Source organism: Pan troglodytes, chromosome 3 (genome assembly GCF_028858775.2).
Source record: "Pan troglodytes isolate AG18354 chromosome 3, NHGRI_mPanTro3-v2.0_pri, whole genome shotgun sequence".
Lineage (NCBI taxonomy): Eukaryota > Metazoa > Chordata > Mammalia > Primates > Hominidae > Pan > Pan troglodytes.
In genome coordinates, this window is record NC_072401.2 from 8,456,488 (window position 1) to 8,472,556 (window position 16,069).

General features: G+C 54.5%; 1 protein-coding gene across 19 annotated transcripts in view; it reads right to left on the reverse strand.

The window, feature by feature from the left end:
- The window catches only part of ABLIM2 (actin binding LIM protein family member 2), a 193,398-nt gene that overhangs the window by 160,215 nt on the left and 17,114 nt on the right, over positions 1 to 16,069 (reverse strand). For 3 of the 19 annotated variants that reach the window (XR_010156437.1, XR_010156422.1, XM_009447348.5), the window contains exon 1: positions 1,934 to 2,113. The exons of 3 other annotated variants lie outside the window; for them this stretch is intronic. Coding sequence is in view for 2 of the 16 variants with exons in the window: in XM_009447348.5 (XP_009445623.1) it covers positions 1,934 to 1,958 (25 nt within the window). In the remaining 14 variants the exon portion in view is untranslated. Of the gene's footprint in view, positions 1 to 1,933; positions 2,122 to 16,069 lie in introns of those variants that run through there. 13 more of the 19 variants (XR_010156428.1, XR_010156429.1, XR_010156424.1 and 10 more) reach the window with 10 other exon arrangements.

Below are 16,069 nucleotides of genomic sequence, written 5' to 3' on the forward strand. Positions count from 1 at the left end.
CCAGCACAGTTGTCCACAGTTGGTGGAAGCACAGTGGGCCTGAGAAGGCATCGCAGACTCAGCTGAGCTGGAGAGGCCCGCCCAGCCTCTGCCATGGAAACTCCATCTGGGACACGGACATTGTCACCTGCTGTCTGCTCTGGGCATCCACGGCTGTCCCCAGAACGCTCCAGCACCCCAGCCACGCCAGCTCGTCCTCCCGGGCAGGAGGGAGAACTCACACTCGGCTGTGCGTGGGCAGCCTTGGGGGACCCGCCGCTTTTGGGAACACACCTGCATGCCTCCTCTTTTGGTTCACAACACCCTGGGAGGGAGGAGCCACACAGCCAACCCGCTTTTTCTGGGGGCCTCATGGGCAGGGAAGTGTCTCCTCCAGGACCCACAGTGAGGCCAGGCAGAATCAGGGCTTGAAGCTTCATGGGTTGGACTCCAGGGCCACTGCCACTGCCTGAGCCAGGGCTGCTCCCTTCAGTAACATTCCACAGAGTTTCAGAGTGTGAGGCGCTGAGGGGGGAGCTATGGACAAGAGGCCCAGTTCCTCTGTGCAGGGCAGACCCCACAGGCCAGAAGGAGGGCACCAGGGAGGGAAGACTCTGGTCTGGCTGCCCAGAGATGAGGTCCTGCTGGGCACCAGGCCTCGTGCCCACACAGAGTGGGGAACATTTCAGGGGGAGGAGGGAGCCGCTGGAGGCCCTGGCACTGTGTCAGGCCCCCTCCCCTGTGTACCCTCTGCTCTGCTTCCAGGGGTCTGGGCTGCCTCCCCACTGTTCTCCCTCCCCTCCCTTCCCTCTCCCCTCATCTCACTCCCCCACCTCCCTTTTCTCCTCTCTCCCTAGCCCCCCAAATTTTGCCATCACCTTCACCCCACAGGCCGCCTGGTCAACACGCAGGATTGGAGCTATTGGACTTGCTAGTTGTTCGTATCTAAGGAGCTTCAAGGGCCCTGTCTTTTATGTTAATATCAGGGAACTGCGGCATTCATGCTGTCCCCCGAGCAGGACACCGGGCCAGGCAGGTGCTACTGCGGGGTGTCCTGTGCACCACAGGACGCTCAGCCGTGGCCTGACCCCTTCCCGCCAGATGCCAGAGGCACACCCTCCTGAGCTGTGACCATCAAAAATGTCTCCAGATGGCCGGGCGTGTGGCTCACACCTGTAATCCCAGCACTTTGAGAGGCTGAGATGGGAGAATTGCTTACACCCGGGAGTTCAAGACCCACCTAGGCAACAAAGGAGACCCCGTCTCTACTAAAAAAATTAAAAATTAGCCAGGCATGGTGGCGTGCACCTTAGTTTCAGCTACCGGGGAGGATGAGGTGTGAGGATCACTTGAGCTCAGGAGGTTGAGGCTGCAGTAAGCCATGTTCATGCCACTGCACTCCACCCTGGGTGACAGAGTGAGACCTTGTCTCCAAAAAAAAAAAAAAAAAATGCCTGCAGACATTACCACATGTCCCCCTGGGAGCACAGGAGCACAGCTGCCTGTGGGTGAGAACCACCACCTTAAAGGAAAAAAGAAAAGGGAGGGCGGGAGGCCCAGATGCTGTGGTCAGTGGGTGCTGGAGTCCAGACGCAGCTCCGATACCAGCACGGTGTGAGGTTGGATCAGACTCTTCCCGTCCCCAGCCTTAGCTGATTCACCTGTACAATGGGGTCACCCTCCTCACCCCACAGTGCTGTCCATAGAGAGTGTCCCCGAAGCCTGCACCCACTGGCGCTCGTGGCGCTGGTGCTCATGACCTTCACGCAGGGCACAACTTGACTGGACCTGTCCTTTCCCACCAAACCCCTGAAGCTGATTCATGGAGCTCACGGCTCCCAGACTCCTGAAGCTGATTCATGGAGCTCATGGCTCCCAGGCCCCTGAAGCTGATTCATGGAGCTCACGGCTCCCAGCCGGATGGTCTGGGCAAAAGCGCAGTTTGGGGATTTACCTGTGTCTCCCCCTGGCACCCCCATGGAGCGTGGCTGCTTGCAAAGGGCCAGCGGGTCGGCGGCTCTCCCTCTGTGTGGCTGGGCCTGGCACCCACGGAGGATCGGGCAGGAGTGGACCGGGGAAGAGCCTCTGCGGCCCACAGGGCTCCCACAAGGTCACGTGGCAGCTGCCACCCTCTGCCTGGGGAGGGGCAGAGCCAAGCCCTTCCCGGCACACTGAAATAGACTCCCGCCACACTATGCGCCAGAGACACACCTGTCTCCCAGGCATCCGGGAAAGGGGCTCTGAAAAGGCGCTCGGGGTGGGGGAGGAGTGGTGGGGGTGGGGAGCATCTGCTGACCCTTCCTCCATGTTTAGGGGCAGCACGAGTGAGCTCACAACCCCCACAGCCCCGCGTGCTGGGAGTGACAGCCTGCACCAGGGTTCCCTGAAATGGGGGCTTCAAACAACAGATACTGATTCTCTCGCGGTTCTGGGGGCCAGAAGTCTGACATGAAGGTGCCAGCAGGACCCTGCTCTTCACAGGGGTATAGGGAGCTTAGGCTGCCTCTTCCCGCTGCTGGTTGCTCCAGGCGCCCTTTGGTATGTGGCTTCAGGGCTCCTGTTTCTGCCCCCACCTTCACAGGCCGTCTTCCCTGTGTGTCTCTGCGTGTCCTTTTTAGTCTCTTATGAGGACACCAGTCACTGCATTTAGGGTCCGCCCTCATCCACAATGACCTCATCTCCATCTTTACCGTAATTACATACGGAAACACCCAAACAAGGTCACATTCAGAGCTTCCAGGTGGGTGTGGCCACAAGAAGACGTGTCTCTATCTAGCGAATCAGAGTCCAGCACCCCGTCGTAGGATGCGTTGCACCTGCACACCCAGCACAGCTGCCTGCAGGTCGCAAGGCCCCTGCATACCGAAACATGGCCAGCACCATGCAGAACAGAGTTTTAGATTTTATTTAATTTTAATTCAACCAGGGGACCTGCTGGTTACCAGATGTACTCCCAGGCTCTAAAACACGAATGCACTAAACCTCCAGTGACCTTGCACAGCAGGTCTCCTTGCCCTGGCTCTAAGGCAGGAAAGAGATGAAGTCATTGTCTAGCCCAAGGCCACTGCCGTGGATTGAATGTGGTGTCTCCTCCCCAGACTCACATGCTGATATCCTAAACCCCAGTGTGACAGGATTTGGAGGCGGGACCTTTGGGAGGAATTAGGTCTTGCAGGTGGAGCCCTCATCATGGGATGAGTGCCCTTGTAAGAAGAGGCCAGAGGCTGCCTCGCTCTTTCTACCACATGAGGGTGCGAGGAAAAGGCGGCTGTCTGCAGCTCAGAAGAGGGCCCACCCAGAGCCCAACCATGCTGGCACTCTGATCTTGGACTTCCAGCCTCCAGAACTGATAAAAATAAATGTCTATTGTTCAGAAGCCACCAGTCTATGAGGCTTCGTTGAGCTGCACCGAGACCACACATCCTACCTGGCTACCCCCAGCTTTCCCCCAACTGGGCTGCCAGCACCCCCACAGGCTGTGCCCATCCAGGAACCTGAGGCTGGGGGCAGAGGCCCTGGAAGACCACACATGGTGGGCGTGTCTAGGCACTAGGGGCAGGAAATGTTTCCTTTTAACATTTCCCCAAGCTTTTGACATTTATAATTTGACATCAGAGGAAACACTCTCAATGCCATCTTTAAGGGAAAAGGAATAAAAAGCAGAAATACGTATGCCCCGCCCCCTCTGTGACTCACTCAAATCCCCTGCACAAGTGAATCAGAGGCCAGCACCCCATCGTAGGATGCATCCCACCTGCATACCCAGCTCAGCTGCCTCCAGCTTGCGTGGCCCCTGCGCGCCCGAAACGCGGCCAGCACCATGCGAAACAGAGTTTTAGCTTTTATTTGATTTTAATTCATTTTAATTTAAATAAACACATGTGGCCAGTAGCTACCATATTGTTTCATGCAATAAGACTAAGACACGCTGTAAGACAGGTGTTTAAAGATGGTGTTTCTAAGATTCAGGGAGAAATCCGGGGCACAGAACTTGAAACCTTGACGCCCCATCCCAAAGCCCATCACACTGTGCTGTCATCATGACTGTGTTTGCAAGACAAGTATATGCACAGATGAGTCCCCTGCGGACACACCTTTCAGCAGCAGCCAGTGGTGCTGGGAGCAGAGACAGGTATGCTCCCTCTCTCTCTCTCTCTGTGGCTCTGGGGCCCTGGGAGGGCTGGCGTTGAGAAGTGTCAGGGCTAGAAGAGGCCATAATGATCACCGGCCACCCCCCTCCCCGCCATTGTACGGATGGGAGTGCAGGGGCAGTCTGGAGAGTTCTGTACCTAATCCAGAGAGGAGACCTCTTCCATGCTCAGAGACACTGGGGAGCCAACTGCACCAGCCCAGGACGTGGGCCAGGGAGGCTGCTGGAGCCAGGCTTCTGCTAGTCAGCACGGCTGGTGCCCTGCAGGCTCCCAGCACTCAGCACTGCCTGGGGTTCCCACGGAGAAGGAGCCTCAGATTCCCCTGGCCTCCAGCCTGCTGTTCACCGCTAAGCATCTAGTTTATTCAAAGGCAGCCCCCAAGGAAGGCCCTGGTGGTCTCACCTTGGAAGAGGAACACTCAAGTCTTGAAGGAACTCAGCCAGCAGGTACTGATGGCTCACAGGGCCAGGGATGGAGACGCAGGGTGGCCAGGGTGGTGCTGGATGGCCGAGGCCCGGCCGCGTCTGTCACCAGTTCCGGGATGGCCCATGCTGGGAAACATCACGTTGCTTTGAGGCCATCATCTTAAGGGGATTCTCTGTAACGTTCAGGAGAGGGCCACGTGGAGAGGTTGGCCTTCTGAGTCCTGCCTGGGCCCTCAGGGTCCTCTTGGCTCAAGACCAACAACTGCAGGGGCTATGGCAGGGAGAGTGGACGCCGGCGCCGGGCACTGATCTGGGCCTTTCCACAGCTTTTTAGAATATCAAGTTGTCTAAGCTTCCCCGAGACACTGTGAGGTGGCGCCACGCTTGGCCCCGCCTTACTGGGACTTGAAGGGAGGCAGCCTGGCCCGAGTCCAGGGTGTGCTTGACGGCACCCAGGGGAGCACAGGGTGATCTGACCTGGCCTGGAGGGAGCAGGGGGGCTTCCTGGAGGAGGGGGTATCAAAGTCCAGCTGTGAGATGGAGGAGGAATTAGCCAGGCCCAGGGAGGGGAGAGACAGTCTGGGCAGAGAGCAGTACAACAAGGACAGGAATACAAAATCGGTATCACTGGGCTGATGTCAAGGCAGCCCCAAGGCCGAGCTCCCCGAAGGCTCTAGGGCAGGCTGTCCTTGCCTTGCCTGGCTCCTGGGGCGGCCTGCATTTCCTGACTTGTGGACGGCAAGGTGGCCCCAGGGCTGAGCTCCCCCAAAGGCTCTAGGGGAGGCTGCCGTTACCTCGCCCTGCTCTTGGGGCAGCCTGCATTTCCTGGTGATGGCAGCATCACTCCAGCCTCTGGCTCTGTGGTCACCCCACTCTGCCTCTCTCTTAGAATAACTGTGATGGCACTGAGGATCCACTCAGATCATCCAGGATCAGCTCCCCATCTCAGCATCCTGGTGTAAGCCCATCTGTAAAGACCCTTTTTCCACATAAGGCAATATTCACAGGTCACAGGGATCAGGACCTGATATGCTGGGGTGGGGCACAATTTCTCAGCCGACCACATGCAGCAGCAACTTAACTGATACTATATGTAAATGGCGAACAAAAAATTCACAGAAAACACCTTTATTCCTTGTGATGTGCTCTACTATTTTCTACTCAACTCACCTTCTTATATAATGCACACTGCTGCGACCCACTAAACTGATTTCCTGCCAGGGACTGGGTCGCCACCTGCAGTGCAGAAAATTATATCCTAACCTCTGCAGCTGCATCCTGCCAGGGTGGGGACCGGGGCGAGAACTATGATGACTTTAGTAAAAGAGGGGGATGAGCTGTTTCTGCACGCGGAGGGCAGATGGGACTGACAAGGGCCTGGGAGGACCCCCGACCCCTCCCTGACTCTCTCACATGCTCTCAGCCACCCTCTGCTGGCCTGGGCACAGAAGCCTGCATCCCTGAGCAAAGCAGTCCGCATCTCCAGCACAGCAGCCTGCATCCCCAGAACATCAGCCTGCATCCCTGAGCACAGCAGCCCGCATCTCCAGCATAGCAGCCTTCATCCCCTGCACAGCAGCCTGCATCACTGAGCACAGCAGCCCGCATCCCCAGCACAGCAGCCCGCATCCCTGAGCACAGCAGCCCGCATCCCCAGCACAGCAGCCCGCATCCCCAGCACAGCAGCCCGCATCCCCAGCACAGCAGCCTGCATCCCCAGCACAGCAGCCTGCATCCCCAGCACAGCAGCCTGCATCCCCTGCACAGCAGCCTGCATCCCAGAGCACAGCTGTGCCGGCCAAGCTCAGGCCTCGGGGTGCCTGGACATCCCTCCGTGGGGTGTGGTGTACTAGCGGGATGGCTCAAGTGGCACAGGAACGACCTGGTTGGAAAGGAAACAGCGTACATGGTCCCACGAGGCTGCAATCACCCCCCTGCTCACTCATGCTCACCCCCTCCCCTGCACAGAACCCCTCACTCCCTGACAGCCCAGCGCTGTGGCTGCCACCCATCACGGGGGCATGGATGGGGTATAATTACTCACATCTTCATTTCTGAATGCTGCTTAAAAGCTGAGAAGTAATGAGATCAGGCCCTGACACATGGGACAGGTGAGAGAGATTTTCACTGAGACTTAAAGCGAGGAAGACACCAGTGCTTTTTCAGGATTGTAAAACTTAGGTTTAGAGGGATCTGAGGCCATCCAGTCCCTGGAGAAGGACGCCCAGCCCTGGCCTTTCCTGAGCACTGGGCCCCCAGCTCCCTCTGAGTGCTGGATGCCTCCGTGGGGATGCTCCGGGCACCTCACGGTCAGAAAACAGAATGCGGAAGGCCTGCTCACTGCCACCCTCCCTCACCGCCACTCCTGCTCCCCAGCAATGCCGCACATCATGAAGCACAGCCCCTACCCCGCTGTCTTCCCTCGGGTGACTCAGTCCTGGGCCTGCAACAGGCCCCAACACTCCAGAGCCCTGGGACCTGGGCCCAGCGACTGAACCTCTTAGAGCCTCAGTTTCCTCATCTGTAAATGGGGATACCACGGACTGGGTTGCAGGGAGACTAAATGAGATGATGCCTCTGAAAGTGTCTGGCCCCTACCCGGGCACGTGGTGGGCACTCGGTAATTGGCATCTTTGTTCCCCAGTTCCTGACTGGATGGGTGTCCCGTGGCCGCTGTGACACACTGCCACAGATGGCGGCTTAACAACAGGCATTTACTCTCCCCGGTTCTGGAGGCCAGAAGTCCCAGATCAGGGGTTGTGAGGACAACGCAGGCTCTGGGGCTCTGGGAAGGACCTTCCTGGCCTCTTCCCACTTCTGCTGGCAGCCGGCAATCCTCAGGAGCCTCAGCCTGCAGCCACGTCACTCCAATCTCTGCCTCTGATGTCACGTGGGCTCCTCCCTGCGTGAGTTCACATCACCTTCCCTCTTCTCCCTTCCCAAATCCAGCATGACCTCATCTGGACGAGTTCCATCCCGCAATGACCCTACCACCAAATAAGGTCACATGCGGAGGGGTCAGGGCTTAACTTAGTGGGAATACAATTCAACCCATAGCGGCGGCTTTCCTCTTTTCATCAGGGGACCTACACCCCGGGTGCCCTGGCACAACATGTCCCCATTAAGGGAGTTTTCTCCCCGTCCCCTGCGGGGTATCTCTTCTCCTGCTCCCTCCTGCCTGCCGGTCCGTATCTCTCCTGGTAGAGACGGGAGGTCCCCACCCCACCCTCATGGGCCCTCCACTCCTTGGCAAACTAGCCTCCCAGTCTCCAGCACACAGTGTCCTCTTTGGGGCGCACTAGGCCTCCCAGGTTGAGAGCAAACCCCTGGTTTCGGATCTGAAGATCCCAGCCTGGCTGGAGCTCCTCCCCGGGTCCCGCTCTCCTCGCCCCTCACCCCTCTGTGCTCTGCACACACCTAGGCTGCCCAGCTCCACCTGGGCCCATGCTCCGGCCCCCCGACAGCATCTCTGCAGGACAATGAGCATTGCAAATGCCCCTTGAGACAGTGATTCCCAGAGCCCCCTGAGGTGTCAACAGGGAGCTGGCCACCATGGAAACAACCCAGGCAGCCAATGGCTGGGCTAGTTAGGCAGTGTCCCTGCCCACACCACAGTCCTGAGTGCCACTAACACCAGTGCATTCGTCCATGGGGGGAGCACCTGTCAGGCACCAGAGCAAGGCACGTGGGGACATGGGGGTCTCATCATGCATGAAGCTGGCAGGTTGTGGGGGGGGGTTGACGAACAGTGAACAGCGAGGTGAGTGCCCTCTGCAGCTGCTACGGCTGCCATGGGCACAGGCGGGCGGATGGGCCTCATGAGGACAGGACATCTGCACCAAGCACTGAAGGACACAGCTGAAGAGGGGATGGAGGTACAGAGGCTCCGAGGCCAGGCGGAAACAAAGGCAAGCGGAGGATGTTGAGCAGCCATGAGGGAAGCCTCGAAGGCCAGGACTAAGCATGCCAACTCCCTTCCTGAGCTCTCAGGCAGCCCCAGGGCAGGGTGAGCACAGAGACGCAGTGAGAAAATCCACCAGGGCGGATCGGAGGGGATGGTGCTGCGTCTCCCTGTTGGGAGGTGCCGCTCCTCCACCGCTCCCTGCCTTCTGTCCCCAAGGAGGCACTCGCCCAGGCCGGAAACTGGGCCGTCTCCTGCTGCCCCTCCCTCTCCACACCCACAGCCCCTCCACACACAGCTCGGCCCAGCCCCTGTCGGCAAGAAGAACGCATGCTAAAACCAATAGCGATCCATCTCCCTGCCTGCAAAATGCAGACCACATGCCCCGTCTGCCTCCTGAATCAATAAAGACAAATAATCCAACAGAAAAATAAGCAAAGAAAGGGACAGGAAATTCACAGAGACACAAATGTGCCGGAAATGTATGAAAACGCTCTCAGGCTCCACAGCGCCAGGAAGGCCCCCTTTTCCCATGGTCTGGCAAATATTTAAAAGATTGACAGTGTCCTGAGCTGGGCTCGGAGGGACCAGGGACGAGGGACTTGTGCCCTTTTGGTACAGGTACAAATCAGGACAGCCACTGGGGAGGGTGGCTTGGCAGAAGGCATTTCTATCCAACAATTCCTCTTCCAGGAATATCCCTTACATGTCTATTTGCATGTGGGTGCAAAGACATACGTGTGAGAATTTTCATCCCCACTAGGTGCACACAAGGTGTGCTAAAATCTGAAAGTACTTGGGAGCCAGTGGGTCCCATGCGCCTCTGATGGGCACAGTGGCAAGCACCCAGCGTCACCGAGGCAGGCCCTTGTCCAAAATGCTCAGCCAAACCCAGACATGAAGAAACAGACCAGTCCTGATGGTGGGACATGCCACAGGGCCACAGGTCTGGACTTTTCAAGTGTGTCCGTGGCACAAAAGAAAGATAGAAAAGGAAAAAAGGTAGGGAGAACATTCCAGAATAAAAGCTACTAAGGACAACGACACATGATAACCAACTGCAATGCATGATTCTGGGTCGGATCCTGGAGGAGAAAAGGTAAGCAAATACCCGCAACAGACAACTGGGGGTAACCGGGGCAGCCAGAAAGTGGACATTGCACAGGCGACATTTTGCTATCGATAGGTACTCATGTATTGCTATGTCTGAATGCCTGCGTCCCCCAAATTCATGTGTCGAAGTCCTTGCCCCCAATGTGAGGGTGTTAGGACGTGAGGCCTTCGGAAGGTGATTAGTTCATGAGTGTGGAGGCTTCATGAATGGGATTAGTGCCCTTTCAAAAGGGACCTCAGAGAGCTCCCTCGCCCCTTCTGAGTGTGAGGACACAGTGAGAAGACGTCATTGATGAACCAGGAAGCAGTCCTTTCCAGACACTGCATCTGCTGATGCCTTCATCTGGGACCTCCAGCCTCCAGGACTGTGAGAAATCAATGTCTGCTGTTTATAAGCCGCCGGGCTGTGATATCCTGTGAGAGCGGCCCCAGCGGATGAAGACAGATGCTCTCAAGGAGCGCAGATGACGCGGGTTCCGAAGGACTCGGCACCCAGCCCGGAGGCCGGCAACATGGGCAAGGGGCCTCTCACGGCTGACCTGTTTCCTCATCAGCACATCAGGACAATAAGAGCTCCCACTTCACAGGTGGTGAAGAACCAACGTGGTGAAGAATGAATAAAGCAGCTCGTGGAAAGTGCTGTGCATGGGGCCTGGCAACCGGTCCCTGCTCTGAGGTCACCTGCCACGGAGCTGCTGACAGGACCATTAAAAACACAATTGTGCAAGTGCTCACCCGCATTCACAGCAGCAGAATCTCCACCAGCCAAGCACTGGAGACGATCCTTGCATCCACAGACATGAACAGATGAGCAAAACGTGGTCTATACGGACGATGAAATAGCATTCAGCCCTAAGAAGAAATGAAATCCCGACAGAGGCTACAGCATGGATGGCTCTTGAGGACACCATGCCCAGTCCCAGAAGGACAAATATCACAGGATGCCACTTATATGAGGTCCCAAGAGTCGTCAACTTCATAGAGATGGAAAGTAGAAGGGTGGGTGGCAGGGGCCGGGGAGTTAGTGTTGAAGGGGGACACGGCTTCTGTTTGGGAAGATGAGAGGGTCCTGTGGATGGATGGCATTGCTGGTTGCACAGCACCGTGTAGTGTATGTGTTTAGTGCCACAGGATGGCACACTTAAGAATGGTCTAGATGGAAATATAATGTATACATAGTACCACCGTTTTAAAAAATGATGCCAATAGATGCTCTCTGTACCCAGGGCAGCAAAAATCCAAACTAGACATGGGGAAGGGCTCTGCTGTACCAGGTGGGGGCCTCGCCTTCTGCACCCCACATGGCTGACTTTGTTTGTCAGTGGCCTGTTGCCCACCTGAGTACCCGGGACCCACCAGACAACTCGTGGTCTGCAGGGCATCTGCCAACAGCGCCACTGTCTGAGTCATGCTGACAAGGCCGAGGGAAGCGGAGGAAGGAAGGTGCATGACATTTTCCCACTCAGCGTGGCTAAATGTACACCTCACTGCCTAGTGCCATGTCCTGCCACGTGGCCTCGGGTCCAGCTGCAACCTTCCAGAGCACACAGCGGGGCCTCCCCGCTCAGGCCTCAGGAAACCAAGTCCTGTCACTGGCTACTATGATCTGAATGTTTGTGGCTCCCCCTCCAAATTTGTGTGAGAAAATCCTAACTCGCAAGGCAATGTATTAGGAGCTGGGCCCTTGGGAGGTGATTAGGTCATGAGGGTGGGGCCCAAAGAGCTCACTGTCCCCTTCCATAGGAGGACACAGTGAGAAGGCTCCATCTATGAGGAGGCGGCCCCCAACAGAGCCCACTCTCCGTGCCTCCCTCTGGGACTTCCAGCCTCCAGAAGTGTGAGAGTTCAACGTCTGTCTTTGTAAGCCGCCCAGGCTGTGGTATTTGTCACGGCAGCCGGGCTGACTCATACACTGACCTGGGCACTGCTCAGGCCCTTAGTCCCCAGCAGGCACTAGGACCCCCCACTCTGCCTTAGGGGCTCACTGGCTCAAGGGATCCTGAGCTGGGTGAGACAGTCCCTGCTCTGGGAGTCCCTGGTCAAGGAAGACAGACAGAAAGGGCATGAACTCCGGACAAGGGGACAAGCCCATGCCTCACAGGGACAAAGACAGTGGGGGCGGCCAAGGGCCTGGGGAGTGGCCACAGACATTGCGCCCCATGGGGCAGGCCTCTGGTGGATTTGGGTGAAGGGGCAGGGGAGTGGGGGCATCCCACAAGGGGAACCGCCTGTGCAAAGACACAGGGCTGGGGAAGGGCCTGGCCCTCATGGGAGCCCCTAAGAGCTCAGCCTGGCCGGGCACAGGCGGTGGTGAAGAAGGGATGGGAGGTGCAGGTGGCGAGAGGCAGCCACATCGCAGCCCCTCAGCCAAGCTGTGGAGTCGCTCCCTGAGCACAGGGCTCACAGGCCAGCCTGACATGGTCCTGCCCTCAAAATGCCCCCACCAAGTGTCAAATGGTGCAGCCACTGTGGAAAAGTAGGGTGGGCCCTCGAAAACTTAGAGATAGAATGGCCATTTGATCTGGCAGTCCCACTTTCTGGGTATCGTATCTACCCCAAAGAACAGAAAGCAGGCTCCCTAGGAGATACCTACACACCCAGGTTCACAGCAGCCTTAGTCACATCAGCCAAGAGGCAGAAGCCGCCCAGGTGTCCTCCGGCAAATGAACTGATAAACAAAATGTGGCCCAGCCATTCAGTGGAATATTATTCAGCCTTAAAAAGGAGAGGAATTCTGACACAGGCTATGACATGGATGACCCTTGAAGACATTACGCTGAGTGAGATCCCAGTCACAGAGGGCAAATAGTGCAGGATTCCACTGATAGGAGGCCCCTAGAGTTGTTGAATCCACAGAGACAGAAGGAATGGGAGTGACAGGGGCTGGGTGCGGGAGAATGGGGAGTGAGTGTTTAATGGGGACAGAACCTCAGTTTAGGGAGATGAAAAAGGTTCTATGGATGGACAGTGATGATGGCTACATCATCATTCAACCGTGTGAATGGACTTAATGTCACTGAATGGTATGCTTAAAAATGGTTAAAATGGTAAATTTTAGGGTGAGTGTATTTAATCACAATAAAAAATAAAATTTAAAAATACAAAACAATCATATGGAACCAAAAAAGAGCTCATATAGCCAAGACAAACCTAAGCAAAAAGACCAAAGCTGGAGGCATCATGCTACCTGACTTCAAACTATACTATGAGGCTACAGTAACCAAAACAGCATGGTACTGGTACAAAAACAGACTCACAGACCAATGGAACAGAATAGAGATCTCAGAAATTAGACCACACATATACAACCATCTGATCTTCAACAAACTTGAGAAAACAAGCAATGGGAAAAGGATTCCCTATTTAATGAATGGTTTTGGGAAAACTGGCTAGCCATATGCAGAAAATTGAAACTGGACCCCTTCCTTATACCTTATACAAAAATTAACTCAAGATGGATTAAAGACTTAAACGTAAAACCCAAAACAATAAAAACCCTAGAAGAAAATCTAGGCAATACCATTCAGGACACAGGCATGGGCAAAGATTTCATGACAAAAACATCAAAAGCAATTGCAACAGAAGCAGAAATTGACAAATGGGACCTAATTAAACTAAAGAGCTTCTGCACAGCAAAAGAAACTATCATCAGAGACTGGGTGCAGTGGCTCATGCCTGTAATCCCAGCACTTTGGGAGGCCAAGGTGGGTGGATCACCTGAGGTCAGGAGTTCAAGACCAGCCTGGCCAACATGGCGAAACCCCGTCTCTAATAAAAATACAAAAATTGCCGGACATGGTGGCAGACACTTGTAATCCCAGCTCCTTGGGAGGCTGAGGGCAGGAGAATTGCTTGAACCCAGGAGGCGGAGGTTGCAGGGAGCCGAGATTGCACCATTACGCTCCAGCCTGGGCGACAAGAGTGAAACTCTGTCTTGAAAAGAGAAAAGGGAAAAGGGAAAAGGGAAAAGGGAAGGGAGGGGAGGGGAGGGGAGGGGAATGGAAGGGAAGGGAAGGGAAGGGAGAAAAAAAGAAAAGAAACTATTATTAGAGTGAACAGACAACCTATGAAATGGGAGAAAATTTTTGCAATCTATCCTTCTGACAAAGATCTAATATCCAGAATCTACAAGGAACTTAAACAAATTTACAAGAAAAAAACAACCCCATCAAAAAGTGGGCAAAAGCCATGAACAGACACTTCACAAAAGAAGACATTTACGCAGCCAAAAAACATATGAAAAAAGCTCAACATCAACAATCATTAGAGAAGTGCAGATCACAACCACGATGAGATACCATCTCACACCAGTCAGAATGGCGATTATGAAAAAGTCAAGAAACAACAAGTGCTTGCGAGGCTGTGGAGAAACAGGAATGCTTTTACTCTGTTGGTGGGAATATACATTAGTTCCACCACTGTGAAAGACAGTGTGCTGATTCTTCAAAGATCCAGAACCAGAAATACCATTTGAACCGGCAATCCCATTAGTGGGTATATACCCAAAGGAATATAAATCATTCTATTATAAAGATACATGCATGTGTATATTCATTGCAGCACTATACACAATAGCAAAGGCATGAAATCAACCCAAATGCCCACCATTGATAGACTGGATAAAGAAAATGTAGCACATATACACCATGGAATACTATGCAGCCATAAAAAAGGAATGAGATCGTGTCCTTTGCAAGGACATGGATAGAACTGGAAGCCATTATCCTTAGCAAACTAACACAGGAACAGAAAACCAAACACTACATGTTCTCACTTACAAGTGGGAGCTGAACAATGAGAACACATGGAAACGGGGAGACGAACAACACACACTAGGGCCTGTCAGAGGGGTGGGGGGAGGGAGAACATCAGGATAAATAGCTAATGCACGTGGGGCTCAATACCTTGGTGTGGGTTAACAGGTCCGGCAAACCACCATGGCACACGTTTACCTGTGTAACAAACCTGCACGTCCTGCACATGTATCCCAGAACTTAAAGTAAAATAAAATTAAGAAAAAAATACAAAACAAAAGCAATGCTCCCCATCTGGTGAAGGAAACAGAGAATGTGGTCAGACACACCACAGGGAGCCATGCAGTGGGATCCTACATGGCAGCTAAGGAATCAGCCATGGCAGGGGATTTCATGCCAGGCAGGAACTTTGTGAAACGGTGCCAGAGGAGGACCGCATCGTGCACCACCCGGAGGCTTGGAAACCTGGCAGGGAGCATGGAGGAAAGGGGGCAGTGGCACGGGGGGCCATGCCTGCATGTGGGAGCCACACGTGGCCTCTCTTTAACTGGCTTCAATGCCCCTTCAAAAACAAAACGCGCATTCTGTCTGTGACACCGTTACTCCCATGTCCACTGCTATTGATGATGGAAGCAATGATGATAAAATCGACCCCAGAGAATACACAAGAGGGCAGTGACGCAGGGGAGCTGGGGCCTCCTGAAGGTCCCATGGAGGCCGGCAGAGAGTACCACCCAGACACATGCGGAAGGAGGGAAAGGGCTGACAATATTCAGAAAAGAGTGCATTTACCCCAGCTCCTGAGTCAGGGTGGGGTTCAGGGCAGGGAGGTGGCCGCCAATAAGATCTCTGAAGAATTAGAAGCTAGACCCATGCAGAGGAGGCCTGGGTGGTGTGAACAGTGTTTTTCTAGAACTCCTTACTCATTAAAATCCATGGTAAAGCCTGCAGCTGTGGGCTGGTCTCCAAGGCCACTGAACCTGACCTCAGGCTCAGGTGGACCCTGCCCCTGTCTCCAGGCCCCTGAGCTGCCCTTGCCTTAGCCTCACCTGTCTAGATATTCTTGCCATCCTGCAAGTCATCTCCAGGTAGCAGGAAGGGACTGGGACTGGGAACAGACAGCCCTGAGCTCAAATCATAGCCTTGTCTCTTCCCGGCCATGTGACCTTGGCCACCCCCTCTCCCCACCCCCCAGAGCCCTAAGTATTTCTAAGAATTCTGGAATCACTCTAAAGAGATCACAAACATCGAAGTGCCTGGCCCTAAGCAAACAAAAGCTATAATCTTATGGATTATAAGACCCACAAGTCCAAGCCCCAGACATGACCTGCAGTTAATTACCAGCCCCTCTTCCTCCTCGGCAAATCACAGCCACACACGCCTCCTTCACAGCTTTCCCCGCAGCTAGCTTCCGTTGGCCTGAAGCTCACAGGCACCCAGGGAATGATCTTTGCCAAACACATGCACCAACATTTGAATAATTCAACTTCCATAAAAGGGGAAGGGAGGTTATGCTTAATATTAAGCATAGATTATGCTTTTTTATTTTTTATTTTGTAGAGATGGAGTATCGCTATGTTGCCTAGGCTAGTCTCAAATTCCTGGCCTCAAATGATCCTCCTGCTTTGGTCTCCCAAAGTGCTGGGATTACAGGAGTGAGCACACAGGTCTGCTCCTAGTATCAGCTAGTTATGCTTGATATTAGGAGCAGGTTCACGTGCAGATCTATCCACAGGAGACTTATTT